This window comes from Tympanuchus pallidicinctus, unplaced genomic scaffold (assembly GCF_026119805.1).
Source record: "Tympanuchus pallidicinctus isolate F22 unplaced genomic scaffold, pur_lepc_1.0 scaffold24, whole genome shotgun sequence".
Classification (NCBI taxonomy): domain Eukaryota; kingdom Metazoa; phylum Chordata; class Aves; order Galliformes; family Phasianidae; genus Tympanuchus; species Tympanuchus pallidicinctus.
The window spans coordinates 5,491,337-5,505,884 of record NW_026294741.1 but is presented as its reverse complement, the minus strand read 5'-3'; the positions used below and the strand labels follow the sequence as shown (position 1 = coordinate 5,505,884).

Below are 14,548 nucleotides of genomic sequence, written 5' to 3'. Positions count from 1 at the left end.
TCTTCTGCATGCAGTAAAAAAAGCCATATAAAAACAGCCCCCCGCCACCTCCAATCCACCATGCCCACATAACACCAACCTTTTTTATTGGTCGTGAAGTATTTGGAGTCCGTCATGGCTCCAGTTCCTTAAGACACCTGAAAAGAATAATATAAGAATCAGACAGGACGGGGAGCTGACAACAGGCTGAAAAGAAAAGCCTCTACCTTCCAGCTCTCTCAAGCTTGAAATTGTTATCTTTCTCTGCCAAGATCTCCCACCTCTGACACTCATGTGAGGCTATTATTTCAGTGCTGTGCATGTCTGTGAACCGGACTTAAAAATGCTGCTGGGCCAGCAAGTGCTTCACAGAGAGTGGTCCCACCAGCACTTCCCTGCTCCTCAGAACCAAATTAGCAATACGTTACATTACAGGGATCGCCCAAACATATGTGCAGATCCATCATTTCATTCCTGCAATTGCCAGCTCTGTGACAAACACGGCTCAAACAGTTCTCAAGTACAGGCTGACAAACAAGCAGAGGAGTGGGCAGATCTACTGCTTTTGATGAAACAGTCTGCATGGGTGCTAAGAATCCATGACCCTAGAAACAACCAAAACATGCTTTCTCCTATTCACCCCCCATCCTTTTCTACCTATTGTTCAATTCCTCTCCTCTTAAATGTACCTCTATGACCTTAAATGTGACCAGCAAAGCCAGCAAGTAATTTTTCTCCTGAACACAGCCCGTCTGCTTCCATAGTGTTCACACAGTGCTGGCTCAGCACCAGGACAAGCCCAAGACCCTGCCCAGCCCTGCAACCAGCTCGCTGTTTCTTAACACTTTCCTTCCTCATCCCTTAACCAATCCCATCACCACCAGCATCTTCTTTTTTCCCCACCCACAACGGCCATCACCCTTAACATGCCACACAGCTCAGTGAGGCAGAGCAGTCATTACCTCGTTCAAGCAGATAAACAACCTGCTGCCCCATCTCAATACCTCTTGTAACCACAAACCCAGCCCAGGCTCAGCAACCCTGTTGCTGACACAGTCCCTGCGACTGCAGCCCAACTTTAAAGAGCACTTAAGTGTTTTTCCTCTACAAGGGCACTTGGCAGGATGCCACACAGAATGCACTGAGCATCACCATGCTGTTCTTGGTTGCATTATATGTGGATCTGTCAACCTGGGGCACATCTCTCAGCTGAGCTGGTCCAACGTTGCCTTAACAGTGACCAAAAGAGCAGATTATAGAGAAAATCCAGGAGGAGAAAAAAAAACAACACACCACCACCACATACATCATCCCAGTTATATAAAGCTACACACAGGAAAAAACCCTCACTGGATTTTGATACTGACCTTTAAATCCCAAAGCAGGACATTCAGCTGTTTTTTTCTGACCTCAGATCACATTTGGTAACACAAAGAATGATAAAACCACTCGGGCCCAGATAAGACCAAGCACAGCACCTGCCTTCATCACCTGCCTTCACCACCTCCGTTCAAACAGACAGAAATCAGACTCAGCTCAATAAGCAGCAAACTGCCACGCTCAAGAAAAACAGCTCTCTTACAGCAGAGAACACAGATTTTGTGCCTCATCTACGGCAGAGCTGCTTCACACGTTGTTAAGAGACAGCTTGCTAGCAGTGCTGAGTCTGTCTCATATACCAAGGCAACTCCACATGGTTTACAGCAAATCTCAGCTGAAGGCCAAATCAAAACAGCCCAGCATTACAAATAGCCATGTTTTTAAATAACTCAAGAAAATGCCAGCTCCTTGTACACAAACCTAAATCTGGAAAGACTAAAGAACGTACAACAATGTCACAAATAGCCCTGTATTTTTAGGGAAAATCTAAAGCTGGTCACCCTTTCCTTACTAGATCCATGTCCAACCGCCATCTGCTAAAGCAGAAACAGCTACAAGGCGTTTGAGCTGCAAGAGGCCCCTGTTCCTACCCCTGCGCCAACAAGAAGAGACACAGAGGAACTTCTCCAGAAGTTCTGGCAATGCTTAATGCTGCACACACCAGTGCGACATTTAAACATGACAGACCAGTGAAAAACAAACTGGCAGCACAGGGGCAGCACTGACTGAGCACTCTGCCCATCTGGCACCAATCTCTGTGGGCAGCAGGAACCCAGTCCTCACACCCAGCACCTCCCACGGCTCTCCCAATGCCCTCCAGCTGCAGGAGCAGCCCTAGACCTTCCAGCAGTTCTCTCTGCTAATTCCCATTCCTGCTTCCTTCCCAGTTCCACAGCCTCGACCCCTGCCAAGTGCCCCCAGGACTCATCAGTCCCTTCAAGGTCCCTCGCAGTACCTTAGCCTCCCAGGCCTCCTGCCCAGCTCTGCTGTGACCATCACCTGCTCCCAGTGCCCCACCTGTGATCACAACCCAATCCCAGTGTCTCCCAGTGCCACCACCCCCTCCTAGTAACACCTCCCAACATTTCCTCCCCACTCCATCCAAACACGCCCTCCCAGCATCCCTCCAGCGCCCCCGGCCTCTCCCCAAACCCCTTTCCAGTGTCTCATCAGTGCCCCCACGCACTCCCAGTACCCCACCAGTAACACCCTCATCTGCTCCCAGCTGCCCCCAGCACCCCACCAGCGATCACTCCCCCAACCCAGTACCTTAACCCAGAACCCGGTTCTCACATCCCCTCCCAGCACCTCACCAGTGCCTCTCGCCCTCTCCCCAACCCCCTTCCCAGGGCCTCACCGCTGCCTCCCAATTCCCAACTCCTCCCAGTACCCCCTCCAGCCTCTCCCCACGTCCCGGCACCACTCACGCTGGGACGGACGAACGGACGGACACACCGCTGCGGGGCGGGGGCGGTGGCAGAACCGGAACCGGAAGCGAAGGGAGCAGCCAGGAGGACTCGCGAGGAGCGAGAAGAAAACTCTCCCCGCCTAGAGCGGCCTCGCCCCTCCACCATAGAAGGGCGAGGGAAGGAGGTGGAGCGCCGCCCGCTCGGCTTCCGCAACGGAGTGGGAGTCGCAGCGCCCCCTTGCGGCGGACCGGGGCGAGCGGCATGGCGGAGCTGGGCGCCCACCTGACGGCCGAGGCGGCCGGTGATGACCGGCCCTCCATCTTCGAGGCGGTGGCTCAGGACAGCCTGATGGCGGCCGTGAAGCCCGCCCTGCTGCACCTGGTCAAGGTAAGGGCCTGAAGGAAGGAGTTCAGGGCAGGAAACCCACCGGGCCTCACCTCCGCTGCCTCTCAGCACAGCTGCCCACCCTTGGGGGAGTCCGACCCTGCAGGTGTTCCAGAACCATGGAGATGTGGCACTGAGGGCTGTGGTCAGTGGGCACGGTGGGCTGGGGTTGGACTTGGGGACCTGAAAGGCCTCTTACAACCTTAATGATTCTGTGGTTCTCATAAGCTACCAGAGCAGTTTGGCGTAACTCACAGCACAACCAGATCCATCCCTGCTGTGTCTCTTTCACTGCAGGTGCTTGCTGAGTCTAATCCAGGCCGGTACGGCCTCCTCTGGCGCAGGTTTGATGAGATCTACGTCCTTCTGGATTTTCTGCTCCAGCAGCACTACCTGGCCAGGTGCAGTGCCTCCTTTTCTGAGAACTTTTATAGCTTAAAGAGGATACCGACAGGAGATTGCAAACAGCAACCTTTGGCCACTGCTGGCCTGCCGAAGAAGCAGCACTGGAAGTCTCTCCTGTTGCTGATTCTCGTTCCTTACCTAAAAGGAAAGCTAGAGAAGCTTGTGTCCAGCCTTAGGGAAGAGGATGAGTACTCCATCCATCCTCCATCATCCTCCTGGAAGCGTTTTTACCGAGCCTTTCTAGCCGCCTACCCCTTTGTAAACATGGCCTGGGAGGGCTGGTTTCTGATCCAGCAGTTGTGCTACATCCTCGGGAAGGCTCAGCATCATTCCCCCTTGCTGCGACTGGCTGGCGTTCGCCTGGTGAGACTGACTGCAGAGGATATCCAGGCCCTGGAGAAGAAACTGCCTGTAGCAGCCTCGAGTCAACCACACAGGTATGTCAGCAGTTGCATTCCAGAGTGTTACTGACCTTCAAGATTAAGCTTCCTTCTCTCAAAACATGCTCTAGAAGGAATATAAGTAGTGAAAATATGGAAACAGGTAGCAGGGATTAGCTTCACAGGACTTAGTGGTAATGAAATTGTTTTGTTTTGTTTTTTTTTACATTCCAACCTCCATCCTGTTCTGTTGTTACCTACATGTCTCTAACAAGGAAAGTTGACTGCAGCAATTCTGCTAAAAGGATGGAAACTGAGCTGCTCGATTTCTGTGAGCTGCAACTAAGATAAATGGATGCTTGATGTTCTGTAAAACAGTGATCCATGAGTGAAACGATCTGTGATCCCAGCCCCTTCAATCCAAACTCTTCTAATTTAGTTGGCGCATGACCTGAAGCTTTCTTAGTGTACAAAGATCTGAGAAAAACATCCTAGCAGATACTTTGTTACCAACACCAGACGCCCTGATGTCACTGCTTAGTGTTAAGCTGTATAAAGCAGTGCTTTTCTCCCCAGCTCTGTTAGTTTGCAGATGCACTAATGCACAGTGCTAATTACTTCTCCGTTTCTTCTCTCCCTCCTGCAGCATTAAAACACAAGTGCAGTCAGCAGTGAGGAAGGCTTTGGGTGGCATCGCCTTCTCGCTGTCCACCGGCCTGTCTGTATGCGTGTTCTTCCTGCAGTTCCTGGACTGGTGGTACTCCTCTGAAAACCAAGAAACTATCAAATCTCTGACAGCGCTCCCTACTCCTCCACCCCCTGTGCATCTCGACCAGGGGGTGGGCTCAGCTCTCTTACCCAAACTGAAGACAGTGTGCCCTCTGTGCCACAAAGTCCGAGTCAACGCCACAGCCCTGTCCACGTCCGGCTTTGTGTTTTGCTACCGTTGTGTGTATAATTATGTGAAGACTCACCAGCGCTGCCCAGTCACTGGCTACGCCACGGAGCTCCAGCACCTCGTCAAACTGTACTCTCCTGAGAGCTGAAAGAGCTGCGCTGCGCTTCAGAGATCTCTGAGGACAGCGGCTGGGCATTCGGGGTGGTGCTGCACTGCGGGCAGCTGGACGCCGCTCTGTGACTCCCTCAAAGGGGAGAAAGTAACGATGAAAGGGGCTCAAGGTTCGAGCTGCTCGTGGAGGTCTGCTCCTAAGCACCTCTGAATGACGTCCTTCATTCCCACCAACGGTTCTAAATTAAAACCTCTGACTCTTTATAGAAATAAGAGTTGAAATGTAAGCAGGGATAGAAGAGGGAGGATACCTTTTCTCCACAAGGGAGAGAAATGACAAAGCAACTTAAAGCAGCAGCTGTGCCAATTAATTAATTGTTAAATAAGTCTCTGATTCTGTTGTTACCTGCTTTTATAAAGCAAAATTCTTTCTTGATCGAGAATCCAAATAAATTTTTGACGATTGGAAAAAGCTTGCTGGCAGTTCATCTTCGCAGATGAGGGTTGTGGGTACAAGATAAGTGTTTCATGTGCTGGGAATCTTTAATGCCTAGGTTTGAATTAACTATTACTTTAATGTTTTAAGACATTTTGGATGCCCCGTCCCTGGAGGTGTTCAAGGCCAGGTTAGTGGGGGCCCTGGGCAGCCTGGTCTGGTATTAAATGGGAGGTTGGTGGCCCTGCCCATGGTGGGGCGTTGGAGATTCATGATCCTTGAGGTCCCTTCCAACCCGGCCATTCTGTGATTCTGTGACGTGAAGCAAAACTTGCTGCACAAATTACGTGGGCAAATTCTGTACCATCCTTCCTGCACAGAATCACCCACATGTGAGCCTCCCAGGTCTGAACAGCTCTAATTACTCTTCTGAATGTTAAACAGCTCTTTAATGCCTATCTGGCTAACAGGCATTAAGCCCACAGCAGTGACAGGCTAGCAGTTACCTGGTAGATGTTTAACATTCCTGCAGGTCGCTGAAGAATACCAACCTGACTTTGACTGCTTCTGACTGGCCTGTCCTTAACAGACAAATTAATATCTGTTCAGGTTTCTTGCTTTAAAACAAAGCTGTGAAACTAATGAGAATTACATAAATATTACATTTTATCTGCTTTTCCACTGTGTTGCAATTGCCATAAGGTCTAACGACAGACGAGAAATCTATTTGTAAAGGACCACCAGCTTTATTAAACCAACCTTGGAGTTTACATATTAACTGAGGTCTATGGTCACAACCAAAGTATCCTCAGTGCATGGTATTATTAATACAATTACATCAACGTTAACAGCGGCACTGGAGTTGCACAGCACGTCGTTGTCAGAATTTGACTTTGCAAATCTTTTTTAGAACACCCAGCAAAGCTAAGCCACGTTCTGAGCAAATCCAGACAAAGAAAGAAAAAAGAAAAAGCACTAACAATTGAGTTGCCTTCCATTCTTCCTCATCAGAAACAACGTGATTTGTCCTCAGAAGAGAATCACTGTAACTGTACTCCTGGATACATCCCCCATAGAAGCTTCCTTTTCCACAAGCAGAGAGAAACGAACATAAAGCTGGCACCAAAACCTGGAAGAGAATAAAAAACTGCATTACAGTGGCCCCATATATTTTCTTGTACTTGTTTGATTAGCTCAGCCTCTTCTCCTCCCTGAAAGGGCTGCACTTCATCCCTCTGCAGCCCCATGGATTCAGATCACTACAGCCCATCACTAATTCCTAACCACTGAATCAGGCGTCAGTGAAAAGTTACAAAAAGTGTTTTCAAAAATAGAAATTAAAACCCCCTCAGCACCTACCAGGCATTCTGAGTGTCATTTTTTCTGGGTACCTCAATAGGTACCTAAGAACCCAGGTAATCTTTTAGAGGGGTCTCATGACATCGAGAAGTCATTTGAAACCTTGTCAGTAATTATCTTTCTGAAAATCAACACGTAATAAAAACCATCTCCAATGAACAGCCTAGGGGAATCCTACATTAGGCATATTCTTTCTCTAATAGCTGCATTAACAATAATAGCTGCAACATCCTCAGCCCTACCAGAAGAGAAGCAGACTTCTTCACCTGCTCCTCTCCATCTCACACCCAACAGACAGCATGAGAACAGAGCACCAGAGCCACTCCTGACAACAGAGCTCACAACTAGAAATGCTGTTTCGCTGCATTAGTGCTAACAATCACTAGATGATAACAACTGCTGATGAGTACTTTACCAGAAAAAGTGTCAAACTCCATTTTACAGAGTCTACATTGCATTTACAAGTGCAGAGGATACAGAGGCTGTAGCACCTGGAGGTCTGAAAGCCAGGCCACACGTAGGAGAAAAGCCAAGAAACGTCTCTCACTGCAAGCTCTGTACTAAATGATATTGCAGCAAGATACACAAACCCAAACAGCTATTTGCACAACCCAGTTTTCAAATCAATATTTTTTCTACTGCTAAAAAAAAAAAAAAAACTACGATTTTTTTTCCTATTGTTTTGGATTTCAAGCAGCAGCAAAGTTGTTTGCTCTAGAAGAGTTTAGCCTAAATAAGCTCAGAGAGAAGATTACGTGATCATGCCCTGGTCAGAGCAAAGACAAAAAGTCTCAGCAATACCAGTTCAGAGAATACTTCACTCATCATTGCTTTGGGCAAATCTGTTTCCATTCAACGAGAAATCTGCTCCCAGATCAGAAAATAGCACAGAAAAAGTTCTAGTTCCAGATGCTTGCTTGCTTCTAGAAAAGAAGAAAGAAAAACAAACAAAAACAAAACACCACCGTGTCAATCCAAGGCTGGATGTAATGACTGAACACTGAAGGAAGGGTTGTGGCTGACTCATGAAGCAAAAATTACATCTCCCCACATACGTCCTCCCAACATAATCGGAAGGGGTGGACCCAGAAGTAGCACATATTGGAGCTAGCTAGAGAAAGGAGAACATCCTTTGGACTTAGACTGCTGTTTGAGAAGGAGTGCTGCACAGCCAGAGAGCCCCTCCACTAGCTGGGTGAGTTGACTTTTCCTTCTGTATATAACTGTAGGTCTACCTGCTTATACTCAACGCAAATAAATAACTTTTATTTAATAAATAAGTAACTCAAAGTTATTTATACTCAACTCCCTGACAGAGCAGTGCTGTGAGGTGGTACTTGGTGCCACCTGTGTGCTGGCTTTCACTCCTTCATAGAGCTTGTGTGTTCAGCTGCATGTGTGACAAAGACGAATGAGAAATGGAGAAGGAAAAGGAGCAGCATTTTCTGTCTTCTTAGCAGTGCTTACTGTTACAGCTAAGAGGCTAAAGCACGCTTTGCATGTAAGATACAGCAACCATAAGCTGAGGTGCCAGGAAGGCCCAGCACCAGGCGGAGGAAAACCCTTGCACAGAACCCCGCAGCAGCCCTCCAAGGACCCCCAGGCCTATCTTAACCCGACCCTCCCCCCCAAGCCACCCATCTCCTCCACGCACTCATCCCTGCCAGCCAGGCCCTGGTCCCATCCTCTGAGTCCCCAATCGCCTACCGACGCCTCGCGCCCTCTGCAGCCCTCCCGCCATTTCCCCGCTCCTCAGAGTCCGGCCTGCTCCCCTCAGCGCCCCGCTCACCGAGACGCGACGCGGCCAAGAACTCACCAATTCGTCCCGCCCCCTCCCCGGCTCCATCCAATGGCAACACGCGGTTCTACTGACTCAGGAGCTCGCCAATAGGAAGGCGAGGGGCTGGTGCGAGCTTTTCCCGCCTTGCGTCGTTGAGGAGCGAGCCCAGCTTGTGAGGCGTAGCGGCTTTTTCTTTCGAAATGGGAGCGATGAGCTTCTGTATTCCTGTGAATAAAAACAGGGAACTAACAGCAGCAAAAAATAAAAATCATCCCATCAGCTCAACAGAAAGTGCTTTTAAAGGAAAAGTCTGACCATGATTTGATACAATAGTTATACTAACAGTTGCTCGCTTGTGATTTCTTCCAGTATCTAAAGGGGCTGTGAGAAAGGAGATGGGCTCTTAAAGTCTGTGTGATGGGACAAGGGGAAATGGCTTCCAGGTAACAGAGAGGAGGCTGAGACTGGATGTAAGGGAAGAGAGAGATGGTGGTCTGTGGATTTCAGGCACGCTCTCTGTTCTGGAAGCGGTAGGAGCTCCTGCTGCTGTGCAGTGGGTGCTGCTGCTCTGCTTTGTTGCAGGCTGCTGTACTCAGAATAGGGGAGGTGGCATGGAGGAAGCACAAAAACTCCCAGAGGATTGGGACCCATTTGGAGGAACAAATTATTACAATTCGTTTAATCTCTCATCTCTGTATTTGCTGTTTGGAGAGTAGCTGCTGCTAAGGTAATGTTTTTTAGGGGGAGCATCTGGAAGTGCGATGTTTTGACATAAATGGTAAGCAGTTTTTTTTAACAATTGTTCCAGGCCCAAAATGGCTCTTGAGGACCTGCAGCTGCAGCCGCTGGTGTGGGTTGATGAAGCAACACAGTACCCTGAACTAGTTTTGTGTGTTGGAAAAATAACCTTTGGTGAGAAAGCAAGAAAAAAGATGCCAAAAAATTCGAAACAAGATCAAAAACACACCCTTGCCTCTGCAGTGTGTGCCTTGCTAAACTGTGGAGGAGGTGTGGTAAAAGCAGAGATAGAAAATGAAAACTACGACTTACAGAGAGATGATATTGGGCTGGATTTACAAGACATTTTTCGTTCTCTTCTTTTATTTCCGGATTTGACAAAATACCTGGACTTTAAACAGCAGGATAACAACCTTTTGATTTTTATTAAAACATGGAACAGCGAAAAGATATCCTCAATCTCTAGCTCTGCAAAGCCACGTATCTGTAGCCTCAGTACTGGGTTGTACACAAGAAGTGGTGCTTCTCTTTCCCACATGACCCCTACTGAAGCTTTGCTTTTCCTTGAAGAAAAGCAAAATAAAGCTAGGGCAGAATATAGCACAGGAGCACCTGCTAAAAAAAGGAAGACAATGGCTGCTGATGAAGACATGCATATTGTAAATAACACTGTTGATGAATTGTTTAATAGGGACCAACTGCAGTGTGGAGAGACATTGAATTTCACAGAGTCAGGGAACATAGAATTTAAGCATTTTTCCACTGAAAAGTTTTTCACTCGTGTTAAAGAGATATTGCCTCAGTACATCTCTGGATTTGCAAATGCACATGGCGGGTATTTGTGGATTGGTGTGGATGATAACAGGGTCGTACAGGGATTCAAAAGTGATGATGAGGGCCTCAAAAATTTAAGAAACCTAATTGATTATGTTTATCAGGAAAAATTAACCATCTTCCATTTCTGCAAAAGTGGATGTGAACACCAGATAAGGTGTGAATACAAAATGTTCGGAGTGTATAATGAGGCTGTAGAGCACTATGGCTATGTCTGTGCTGTGAAGGTTGAACCATTCACTTGTGTAGTGTTTGCAGAAGATCCGCAGTCATGGCTGTTCGACGGAGGCACTATCAGGAGACTGAAAGGAAATGAATGGGCTGCGTGGATGACCTCTGCTGATCCAGGTCCATAAGACTCAGAATAATCCACTCCTGATTTTGGTATTTCCTTTGGTTTTCTGTAGGTTGGATTCGGTCCAAACTGTCTTGGTCCTCCTGCCTTTCAGGGTCTTTCTCCAGTGTGGCTACCAGCTTGGCAGGCAGAAAGGTGTAGACAGAGATTATTAATTGGCCAGTTCTTGGGCAATGAAAGGAATATCACTAATAGAGCTGGAGATCACAACAGTAGTTAGAGATAAGAAGACCAAGAATAACTCTATGATCCGTAACTGGAGTCTATTCACTGCTAATCAGCTGTTGTCCACTCCTTCTGTTTATTTATCACATTTGTTATTTTAAATAAGAATAAAAAGTTTAAAACCAGCATGAGGATGGTTTGTACACCTTGCACTAAGGGGCAGCAACAGCTCATGCTATAGTATGTTTTCATTTCTCTTTTCCAGATCTGTCACAACTTTCTGAGAACTTTAAGCTGGAGCTCAGTGTGACAGGGGGGCCGCCCTGTGCCAAGTCAGTTTACTCACACCGGGGCCTTAACAGCCTGGATGATCTCTGTGAGCAACTGTTTCCAGGTAGGTATACGCATTGCTTTCACTGACTGATAGGTCTAAAGATGAATCCCAAGGATGTGATCAAGGAGTTTGAAGAAAGTATTTAAACAGGTGAGGGAGATGGAAATGGTTTGCAGATCTGATGGCAACACTGCATCCAAAGGTTGGTGCCCCTTCCCCAAGGGCTGATATCTCCCAGATATTAACATGTATATATGATGGAGCTCAGCTAGCTGAACATCTCTGGGGACAGAGCATGGCTGTGCCAATTTTTCACAGTCTACTGAGAAGTGGGAAAGATAGTAGGATAAGTTCACTTGGAATCAGCCCAAAATATGTAAAAAGACAGGGCCTGGAAGAGAGCAGAATTTCTGTGGCACTGCAAGATCAGCCAAGTGTCCAGGGGCTTTTCTATTGAGCTGTTTGTTAATTTGTCTGCTAGGCTGGTTTTACTAAGCATGGCAGGAATAAGGTGGCCCTGTGCAGGCATCTTTAGTAAAAGAACTGTGACCTGGGTAGGAAATGTAAATACTGCATCATCAGATAACTCAGCATTAAAAAAAAACATAAATCTAGAAACACATGAAAAGGGCTTTCAGGCAGCTAGGATCAGTATTTGTGGTCTTCCACCAGTATGAATCTTCTCAGCATCATTTTAGAGGGCTGGATTTTTATACTTTATATTAACACCAACTATTTCTTGTGCTCTGCATTGATAGTGAAATCCCACAGCCTAATATATACTCCAGAAAAACTCAGTAAAGATCTCTTCCAAGAGCACCCGGGGCTGAAGAGTTTAATGGATGAACAGTTGAAGGATGTTTCTGAAGGAGTTGTGATATTTTCCAGAAGCTGGGCTGTTGAGGTTGGCCTGTCAGAAAACCAAGACATAATCTGTGACGCTCTCCTCGTAGCCAACGGCAGGCCACCTATCCTCTATACAGTAGGTAAACATCTCTCTGAGGGTTTATTTCACTACTCACGACGCACAGCCTGGAGGCTGAAGGAGAAATTAGTCAACACTGGAGGTTATACTCACAAATTGTGTGTAATACCAAAGCTACTGACTTTGCCTCTCAGCTCTAACTATGGAGAAGAATGGGATCTGAATGTTCAAAAACTGTATCCTCAAAACTACGCCTCAATCGACAGCGTCAGCTTGAAAAACCTCTTGCATTCTCTCATCATAGTTTTGCTGAATTTCAAATCTTTCTTGAGTGACTCTGTTGGCTTTGAGATTTTGAACCTCTTGACCATTGAACAATTCCAGCTACTGTCAGAAAATCTCCACAAAACTAAGAAGCTGTATGTTTATGGTCTACCAGGAACAGGAAAAACTATTGTGGCCCTCAAACTCATAGAGAAAATAAGAAATATGTTTAAATGCAAACAACAGGAGGTTCTTTACATTTGTGAGAACAAACCTCTGAAAGATTTTGTGAGGTAAGTCTTTACTCTTGTTATTTTTTCAATATGTTCTTTGACCAACACTTTTTGAAATAGCTGAGCACTGGTTAGATTTGGTGTGCCAGGTGTCCATCACCATTGCAGTTTTCAAAATGTGTATTTGGAATGTATTTTTAGTAAGGTTCATTTTTTTTCCTTGACATCCCTAATATCTACCGATAAATGTGATTTAAATACCACGAGCATTATTTTGTTCTGATCGAGTATAACTTGTAGTTTACCATGCACAGAGACTGTTTTAAATCCTCTTGCATTTCTTCTGTAGAAAGAAGAACATCTGCCAAGCTGTGACAAGAGTAACCTTTTTGAAGAACGATTATAGTTACGTGAAGCACATAATAATTGATGAAGCACAGAATTTCCGAGATGAGGATGGTGATTGGTATGGAAAGGCATTGGCTTTGACTTCACCAGAGCACTCTGAGCCTGGCTTTCTGTGGATTTTCTTGGACTACTTGCAGACAACTCACTGCTTCTCCACTGGTCTTCCACCACCAAAACAGCATGATCCTGTGGAGATGCTGAACAAGGTGGTTCGTAATGCTAGCAGTATCTATTGCAGTCTAAAGAACATAATGGAAAAGATTGTAGAGAATCCTGCAATCGGTATTCTGGAAGCACGTTTACAGAGGTTGGTACGTACAGCCACATGTGCTCATGGTGTCCAAGGCAACTTTGAAATAGTACCTAAGAAAAACTGCTATGAAATAGCAGAGTATGTGGCAAAGCATTGTCATCATTATCTTAGAAGTGGTTACTCTGAGAAAGATATAGCTATTCTGTGCTACAACACTAACGTAGTAATGATGTACAGTGAAATACTGGGAGAAGCATTGAGGGAATCAAAAATATTACCAAAACAAATGGGTGAAGGGCCTGAGGAGTGCACCGTTCTAGACAGCTTCCGTCGTTTCTCTGGCTTAGAAAGAAAGATTGTGTTTGCTATTATTCCTTGTCCCCTTCCCAACCATCATGAGGTTTTAAATAATATATTAGTATCTGTAGCATCCAGAGCTAATTTAAATATGCACTTGTTATGTGAGCTTGGTTACACAGAAAAAGCTCACTATAGTACTGCTCTGATAAAAAATCTACTGCGTAGCTCAGGAATTCAAAATTGTAACCTTATTTGTTCGGTACCTAAGGAAGTACTTTCTTAGCTACCTAATGGAGTAGAAAATGAAGCCTTCTGTCCATGTTTTAACTATTATACACAGAAATAGCATTTATGAGAGAGCTTCCCACTCAACTTCAGCAAATCACTATGAGTTAGAACCACCTAGTTGTATCAGCTTTGCATTACTGACCTTAGGTATCAGTAGCACTTCTTGGTTTCAGACATGCCAGTTAGGCAAAACTCTTAAATGCAAAATCCTTTCAAAGAGCAGATCCAAAATTCCTAAAACTGGATATCCAAAATTGAAGGCTGGTTGAAAACAAACCACGGACCTCCATGTTGTTATGTTGTTTTCCACTATAGAATGGCCTGTGGCTCAGCTGGTTTGGAAGAAGAATCTAATACTCTCCCTTTATGCTTACAAGACACCAATGATTATACTGGATATAGTTAAAATAAGACATAGTACCCCTCTGGATCAGCCTTGGAGTAAACTTGCCTCAGACTGTCAAATCTGTTAGCGCAAACGTTCTTGCTTCTCTTGCTTCTGGAAGCTGGAGGCATCTTCCTTCTTTCCTGAGTCATTAACTAGTAGTCATTAACTAGGGAAGACTATCTGCACGATTCCCTTCTTGTTTCCTCCACACATCAATCATTTAATCATGCCCTGCTGATCACAGAAATGTCACTAACACTCACTACGATTGGAAATATTTTAATGCGCTTTCAGATCACTGCAGAATATCATATTTCCTGTGCACTTAGATTTCTGTTCTGCTGCAGACTAAAGCAAGTCTTTTATTTGTGTTATGCATAGCATGCATAGAGAATCTATTGATAGGAATGCAGATATTTATACAATAAAATTGCAGCGTGGTGGCTGCTTGTTCTTCCTTCATCAGATGTTTTCAGTATTCCCTGTTGGGCCCTCTGTGTGTTTCTGGTGTGAACCTCAGTTTATGTCATCAGTGCTGCCTC

The 14,548-nt window shown here is 45.9% G+C and overlaps 3 protein-coding genes, 1 long non-coding RNA gene and 1 other non-coding gene across 7 annotated transcripts in view; 2 read left to right on the top strand and 3 right to left on the bottom strand.

Annotated features, from left to right (window-relative positions):
- Positions 1 to 2,905, bottom strand: part of AP2B1 (adaptor related protein complex 2 subunit beta 1) — a 64,555-nt gene extending 61,650 nt beyond the window's left edge. For 2 of the 3 annotated variants that reach the window (XM_052688546.1, XM_052688548.1), the window contains exons 1-2: positions 2,787 to 2,905; positions 80 to 137 (exon numbers count right to left, since the gene is read on the bottom strand). In XM_052688546.1, the coding sequence (XP_052544506.1) occupies positions 80 to 116 (37 nt within the window). In that variant the 5' untranslated portion in view covers positions 117 to 137; positions 2,787 to 2,905. Of the gene's footprint in view, positions 1 to 79; positions 139 to 2,744 lie in introns of all 3 variants that reach the window. The other variant, XM_052688547.1, reaches the window with a different exon arrangement.
- Positions 2,906 to 2,938: 33 nt separating this feature from the next.
- On the top strand, positions 2,939 to 5,418 carry PEX12 (peroxisomal biogenesis factor 12). The gene is made up of 3 exons (XM_052688552.1): positions 2,939 to 3,155; positions 3,450 to 3,994; positions 4,584 to 5,418. Exons 1-3 carry the CDS (start codon positions 3,030 to 3,032, stop codon positions 4,981 to 4,983), a joined length of 1,071 nt encoding a protein of 356 aa, XP_052544512.1. The 5' UTR covers positions 2,939 to 3,029; the 3' UTR covers positions 4,984 to 5,418.
- A 688-nt stretch (positions 5,419 to 6,106) lies between these two features.
- LOC128083385 (uncharacterized) lies at positions 6,107 to 8,171 on the bottom strand. Its single transcript, XR_008208057.1, has 2 exons — positions 8,079 to 8,171; positions 6,107 to 6,511 (listed from the first exon to the last, which is right to left on the bottom strand). It is a non-coding gene; the product is annotated as an uncharacterized LOC128083385 (long non-coding RNA).
- Positions 7,477 to 7,574, bottom strand: LOC128083756 (Z30 small nucleolar RNA). The gene has a single exon (XR_008208174.1). It is a non-coding gene; the product is annotated as a Z30 small nucleolar RNA (small nucleolar RNA).
- On the top strand, positions 7,824 to 14,451 carry LOC128083382 (schlafen family member 13-like). The gene is made up of 5 exons (XM_052688549.1): positions 7,824 to 7,936; positions 9,330 to 10,441; positions 10,879 to 11,007; positions 11,706 to 12,429; positions 12,719 to 14,451. Exons 2-5 carry the CDS (start codon positions 9,337 to 9,339, stop codon positions 13,611 to 13,613), a joined length of 2,853 nt encoding a protein of 950 aa, XP_052544509.1. The 5' UTR covers positions 7,824 to 7,936; positions 9,330 to 9,336; the 3' UTR covers positions 13,614 to 14,451.
- Positions 14,452 to 14,548: the final 97 nt, after the last annotated feature.